Source organism: Rhinopithecus bieti, unplaced genomic scaffold (genome assembly GCF_001698545.2).
Source record: "Rhinopithecus bieti isolate Rb0 unplaced genomic scaffold, ASM169854v2 scaffold_574, whole genome shotgun sequence".
Taxonomy (NCBI): domain Eukaryota; kingdom Metazoa; phylum Chordata; class Mammalia; order Primates; family Cercopithecidae; genus Rhinopithecus; species Rhinopithecus bieti.
Window position 1 is genome coordinate 2701159 of NW_016803605.1, and position 7522 is coordinate 2708680.

Below are 7522 nucleotides of genomic sequence, written 5' to 3' on the forward strand. Positions count from 1 at the left end.
AAAAAAAATATGTAATTGTTTTAAGTATGTTTTTCTATCTATCCTAAGTACCACATCAGATAAGGTCATACTTTCCCCTTTGAATACCAAACATGATGTAAAAAATTGATGCAAGGAAAGTCTATCCTATGTAACAGTGTTTTTACTCATTCTATCATTCTTCTTTCCTTTCTGAAGTTCCAAATCCTTTTCCATTATAATTTTTTTTGTCTACTGAAGTTTCCTGTCTAATGAAGTTCCATTAGCCATGCTTTAAAGGTAGGTCTCCTGAAAACAAACTCTCGAAGTTTTTGTTCATTTAAAAATGTCTTTATTCTCCTTTCATTCCTAAAGGATACTTTTGCCAGGTAAAGAATTTGAGGCTGACAGTTCCTTTCTTTTAGCGCCTGAAAAATGTGCCAAGTCCTTCTGGCCTCTGTGGTTTCAGGCGAAAAATTCATTGCCATTCAAATTGGTATAACCTGTCTCTGGATGTTTTTAAGATTTTCTTTGTCTTTCATTTTCAGAAGTTTAATTACGACGTGTCTTCACGTGGATCTCTTCGGGTTTCTCATGTTGGTGGTTTCTCAAGCTTTTTTTGTTTTTTTTTTTTTTTTTTTTTTTTTGAGGCAGAGTCTCGCTCTGTCGCCCAGGCTGGAGTGCAGTGGCCGGATCTCAGCTCACTGCAAGTTCTGCCTCCTGGGTTTACGCCATTCTCCTGCCTCAGCCTCCCGAGTAGCTGGGACTACAGGCGCCCGCCACCTCGCCCGGCTAGTTTTTGTATTTTTAGTAGAGACGGGGTTTCACCGTGTTAGCCAGGATGGTCTCGATCTCCTGACCTCGTGATCCGCCCGTCTCGGCCTCCCAAAGTGCTGGGATTACAGGCTTGAGCCACCGCGCCCGGCCTTCTCAAGCTTTTTGAAACTATGCGTTTATGTCTCTTGACAAATCGGAGAGGTTTTCAGCCATTATTCCTGCAAATACTGTTTGAGCCCGACACCTTTTCTCCTTTTCTTCTCGGATTCTAATTATGGGAATCCTAGATATTTTCTTATAGTCCCACAAGCCCCTGATGCTCCATTCCTTTTTTCCCACAAGTCTATTTTCTCTGTTATGTAGATTAAGTAAATTGTATTGTCTGTTCTCAAGTCCATCGATTTTATCCTCTGTCATCTCACTGTACTGAGCCCTATTGAGGGCTTTTGTTCACCCTCGTTCCTATATTTTTCTATAATTTACATCTGGTTCTTTTTCATAAGCTATGTTTCCTCGCTGAGATATTTTCCTTCTTAATTGGTTCCAAGGCTATTTGTAATTTCTTACTGAAAGTTTTTGTTTCTCCTATGGTATGGCTGCTTTAAAATCCTTGTCAGATATTCTAACATCTGGTTTATCTGGGCATTGCCATCAGTTGACTATCTTTTCTCATTCAAGTTGTGGTTTACCTAATTCTTGGTATGATGAGTGATTTTTTTCAGTTATATTCTGGACATTTTGTACATTATGACAGGAAACTCTGGGTTCAACTGAAATCTATTGTAGTTAAATTTGCTTTGTTTTAGCGCGTATGTCCTAGTCTACTTTTGTGCACTTAGGTTCTAATGAAAATTTGGCTTGAGAGCCCTCAGGTGCTATTCTGGTCTGTTTTGTTCCCCTGGTCCTGTGGTTTCCCACAGTGAAGCAGGAATCCCACTTGAACCCCTCTGGGTTTGCCAATGGAGACGAGGGCACCTCCCTGGGCTGGGTGGAGGCTGGAAGACGTCCAGCAGGCAGGGCAGTATCACTTCCCCCAGCGGCCCTTCAAGTTTCAGCAAAGGGTTTTCAAGATCCACCCTTGGCCTTTTGTTTCAAGCACACTTTCCTGACAGTGAATCTCTTAAAATTTTCTTCATCATTTGCTGTCTGGAAAGACTGAAAATTTCAACATCATCGGGTCCCTGTTTCTTTTTGTCTCGTAGCCCTTCCAAAATTTTCTCTCTCCTCTTGCATTCTGCTATTAGCAGCAAGATGAATCTAAGTGAACATTTAGTATTTGCCTGGTCTTCTCCTCAGCTAACTATCTGACCTCACTTGCTTTCCACACACCTGCAGGGCACAATCTTGCGAAGCACTCTGTCACCTCCTAACCGGAATCCATGCTCCTCAACTCCCCCTGAACCCTCACTGGCAGCGTTTTTGAAGTTCAGATTTCTACTTCCCATTTGTGCACAATGATCTCAGCTTTCTATAAGGTGATTTGGGATTTCTCTACAATGATCCTCATTCATCATGTACAACGTCTTTAACACCCATGTTTCTACTAACAATCTGTTCAAGGCAATTGATGCTTTTTCCATTATGCTCCTCAAAACCTTCCAGCCTCCACTCACTGCCTGATTCTAAAGGCACACTCACATTTGAGGTATGACTTATGGCTACAAGCCACCACTGGGCAACAGGCTCTATATTAGTTTTCTATTGCTGCATAACAAATGACCACAAACTTCATGGTTTAAAACAATGCCCACACCAACACACTCACAGTTCTGCAAGCCAGTAATCCAGGCAGGCTCAACTGAATTCTCTACACAGAGATTCACAAGCTCAATATTAAGGCGTCAACTGGGCTGGTCTCTTATCTGGAAGTGCTAGGGAAGAATCCACTTCTAAGATCAGCCAGGTTGTTGGCAGAATTCTGTTCCTAAGGTTATAGAACCGAGGCCCCATTTCCTGGCTGGTTGTCATTTGGAGGCTGCTCTCAGCTACCAAAGATTACCACATTCCTTGGTAAGTGGCTGAATCCACATTCGTCAGCAAGTGGCTCAACCCACCTTCAAAGCCAGCAGTACATCATCACGTTGTTCTCATCCTCAAATCTTCCCAACTTCCCCTTCTGCTACCAGTTGGCAGGAACTCTGCTTTCAGAGGCTTCTCTGGTGGGTCGCACCACCTGGCTAATCTCTGTATTTTAAGGTCCATTGATTTGGGATTGTAGTTACATCTGTAAAATCCCCTCCCAGCACTACCAGATTAGTGTTTGAAGAAGAAGGAGATGGGGATCATGGGAAGGGAGAGTGATCTGTTTTGTTTTGTTTTGTTTTGTTTTTGTGATACAGAGTCTTGCTCTGTCGCCCAGGCTGGAGTGCAGTGGCGTGATCTCGACTCACTGCAAGCTCCGCCTCCCGGGTTCACGCCATTCTCCTGCCGCAGTCTCCCAAGTAGCTGGGACTATAGACACCCACAACCACGCCCGGCTAATTGTTTTGTATTTTTAGTAGAGATGGGGTTTCACCGTGTTAGCCAGGATGGTCTTGATCTCCTGACCTCGTGATCTGCCCGCCTTGGCCTCCCCAAGTGCTGGGATTACAGGCGAGAGTCGTCTTTAGAACTGTCTACTATAGTATGTATCCCTGAGTTCTTGGGACAACCCGTCAGTAATGTTATCATCCCTAATTGATAGTTGAGGAAACTGAGAAAGAGATAGGTTAAATCACACGTCCAACATCACACAGGTACAAGTTGTAAAGCTGGGGTTAAAATTCAGGCAGCAAAATGAAGAGTCTTACCCGGGGCGGTGAGAGAGGGGAACAACTCAGGCAGCCTTATCCCACAGCCCACAGTCTTAACCACTGTACTGTGCTCCATGGAGGAAGGCTGACATTGACAAGCAGGGGAACTGAGAGTGAATAACATAGGAATGAACAACAGAGAAGTGAGTGGGGAATGGAAAATAGCTATGTCCTAAATGCCACATCTTGTGATAGGTGCTTGTTACGTATTGCATTCATTTTACTGAATCCTAGCAACTACTCTATGAGGTTGTTATTATTATTATTACAATTATCTTCATTAAAATTTCCTCATGTCAAATTGCTAGTAAGTACTCAAGTCAGATCCATCTGAACCCAAAACCCAGACCACACTTCCCACCGTGGATGTTGCTTCCCAAGGGCTTGAGTCCCTGAGGGCCAATTTGCCTCCCACAAAGATTTGGGCCCCAGGACAATCAGATCCAAAGTCTTCTCTTTGATTCCTCACCTTCTGTTGGCAGCAACCGGGATCCTCCAGCCCTTGATCTGGCTCAGCTCAGTGTCTGAGATCTCAATCTGCAGGGGGAGTCTGGGCGCCCAGACAGTGACCTCGAACTGGGAGGTGAAATGCTGGTGGGTGAAGTTCACAATTGTGTCCACTTTGCTCTTCATTTCCTTCCCATTCACAAAAATGGAATCACAATTGTTGGAAACCTTTGGGGAGGAGGTAGAACCTTGAGATGCATCAGGAGGAAAAGCACAAGCAAATACCAACAACAGTGAAAGTTCATGAACTGCAGCAGCTCTGATTTATTAGACACCAAAACAACCCGATGAACAGAACTTGTACAAAAGGTAATTTGTAGGCACTAATTAGTGACAAATACTGACAAATAGACTCCAGGAAAACTATTTTGTATTACAAAATACTGACAAGTAAAACCATTAACATAATTTAATGGAGTTATATAACCTCTGTTGCCTTTTGTGTGTATGTGTCAGTGTTTATCTTACCTTTTTTATGTACTCAAACGATCACTAATCAAACCCCAGGTGCCTCATAGTTCACTCCCGCACCATATCTGAAGATGCATAAAAGGTTTTTATGTTACTGAAAAAGCACATTATTCAAGTCATACTGAGGATCTCTGAAAAATCAGGAGAGCTTTGCACTAGATTAAAATCCTGGTGGCAAAACAGTTGTGAAATGCATTAGAAACATGGATATAATTATTTTTGCCCCATTCAGCTATAATTTTGCAGAATGAATGTGGCATTTCACCATGGTCTTTTGACTCAGCCTTGGGGGTGGCCTCTCTAATGTGCATGCTTCAGTAGGTTGAGCATTAGACCATTTAAGTACCCATTTTACTTCACATTTTCAGGATAAGCAAATAAATTGTTGCTGACTTTCTCTCCTGGACAATCAGGAAAATGTATTTATGTATCTAGGTGGAGAGAAGAAAGAGGGATCACAAATCATTTCATGAGCAGAGGACAGAAAATAAAAAGTAGTGTGCAACCTTTGCATTCATACTGCTGAGGGGCAGTGTCAAGCCTGGGCTGCTGGCAGGGCCCCCACCTCAACCAGTGGAGCCACCACAGCCCCACTTTTGCAAGCCAGAAACTAGGACTTACTCTTGTTGCTTCTCTTCCTCACTTGAATCTGTAACTACAACTCAGGCCTCCCTTCTGAGCCCCAGATACACACATCCAACTGCTGATTTGACATGGTCAAGTGAATGGCTCAAGAACAATGTCAGAAGTGCCCACTTCCAAACTTAAAGAGTGAACTTCCAAGTTGTTTGAGATAAATTACCACCTTCCCTCCCTCCCAAAAAATGGTACCAATATGAATGTGCTTCCTTGGAAATGAAGAAATCAGCCTTTTACCACCCAATAGCTCTACACTGCAGCTCGCCGTGGAAACCAAGGAGAAAATAGCTAATGGGACACTTCAGACTCACCCTGCATCCCCAGTCACAGGGATGGATCCTTGTCACTTCCACTTCTCAACACCAATGACGTCTTTAGGAATCCTTAGATATAATTAATGTAGGCTACTCATTGGGACATCTGCTGAAATCATTGAGACTTTGACTTGATAATCCTAGTCCACAAAGCAATGAACAAGGATTGCTGGAGAGTTACTGGAGTCTGGCTAAGTTCATTTTTGGAGCTCCTTTGCTATCCTGTCAGAACTTAGCAGTCTAAAATCTTTTTCCCTCCAGGCCTAAGATAGCAGTAGATAGAGCTACCATTAGGCCTGATAGCTAATGTGTCTCTCATGCCCAAAATTCCAGGGGGAGCTGAATATGGCATTTCTTTAACTTTTCAAATTAAGAAAAGAATCTACTTCTATCCCTCTTTTTGCTTTATTTTATAAAAGAGAGAGAACAACAACAATGAAGCAAGCAAATGAGCTGTATTTTAGAGCATGTTTGAGGCTGTTAAATCTGCTTCGTTGTGCCCAGGACTGTAAATAATCAGAACAAGATTTCCATTTAGGGCAGAAAACGGAATGGAGGATCATGTCCTTATTTTTAATAGATGTTGACACAATGCTGAGCCTGACTGCCATCCATTCAGGTACTCAAGATGTGGAAGCCCCATTATAGAGAAATATCTGCCTTCCCAAGGAAGCACTGCACTAGGAGAAGGTGAAGGCTCAGTAAGACCTCTAATTTCCCCTGAATTCACTGCCTGTTCTGCCTGTGCCATGCAGACTACCTCAAGAGAATGAAGTCCCCCCAACCCTGCTCAGAAAAAAAGAGATTGAGGTCCCCTGTGATTTAGAAACCTGCAGTGGATACACTGGGGAGTTCTGCTCTCACTTCTCCCTAGCTCAGGTGGTTATCACTTATTGCTAGAATTTTCTCAGTCCAACGTTCCATACCGCAGACCTCAACCCTCCTGCATTTGTGTAAAATTATGGTTCTCCCTTGTTTACTGCTACCCAACCACCCCCAATCACACTTCAAATCACTCTGAATCACATCCCACTGGAGAGCACACACCAGTTTTGGAAACTGTGAAGCCCTTTCTATGTTAATAAGGAATAAATAATGTAACTGTCTGCATCCTTTCAGAGCACTACAGACTTAAACCTGCCCCATCTTTTAGGAAGTGATGTAGAGCTCATATAGAAAAAATAAATTAATTAAAAACATAACAAAGTAAGAGGGCTTAGCAGTTCTTTATGTTGACTATCTTTTGAGATTTTCCTCCTGCGATACGCATACCCTTAAAAAAGTGTATGTCCTCCATTTTAAGTAATTCAATTAAAACAGCACAAATAAGGCTAATCATATTGAGTACTAAGACTTGAGTATCTAACAATGTACAAAGGATATACAGAAACCAGAGTTTCTCACTTCATGGTCACCAATTACAGATGACCATCAGTATTTGTGGATTCCATATTTGCAAACTTATCTACTCCCTAAAAGTTATTTGTAACCCCAGAGTCAGTACTTGCAGTGCCTTTTTGGTCATTTGTGGAATTGCACAGAGAGGGGAAAATTTTGAACCACCTGCCATGCACGCATCCCCAGTTGAGGTCAAGCAAGTACTCGCTCTGCCGTCTTGTCTCAGCTCTCATGCAAAGACCAGAGCACGGACAATACAGGGGGCAGTGGAGCGCAGTGTGGGAGGCTTCAGCTTGGGCGCTGGATCCAGTAGGACAGAATCTGAATGCCTGCTCTGGCACCTGTCAGTGAGGCAGCCTCAGATAAGTCAACTAACACTTCCAAACTTCAATATTTCTTTTGTAATAGAAGATTATAGACTATTAGAAGTGTGTGTGTGTGTGTCTTATTTCTCCTACAAGCAAAGGTCCAGTACTCACTAATTCAGTGTTCACAGGGATTTTATAACTATCTCAAATAATGAGAACAAGACAGCTCATACTTGTACAGGACCTCATCGTCGCAACACTCTCCTTTCAATGCAGTAAGTCCCATGGTGACGCCACAAGGTGGGTGTCATGAGACTCATTTTACCTGTACTGAATCCAGCGTAAAGAAAGGTACTGC

At 42.8% G+C, this 7522-nt stretch overlaps 1 protein-coding gene across 1 annotated transcript in view; it reads right to left on the reverse strand.

Moving 5' to 3' along the window:
* TMEM132B (transmembrane protein 132B) overlaps window positions 1–4266 on the reverse strand; it is a 20356-nt gene extending 16090 nt beyond the window's left edge. Inside the window, exon 1 of the mRNA XM_017889548.1 lies at window positions 3997–4266. Coding sequence (XP_017745037.1) covers window positions 3997–4160 — 164 coding nt within the window. The 5' untranslated portion in view covers window positions 4161–4266. The remainder of the gene's footprint in view (window positions 1–3996) is intronic.
* Between the last annotated feature and the right edge of the window lie 3256 nt (window positions 4267–7522).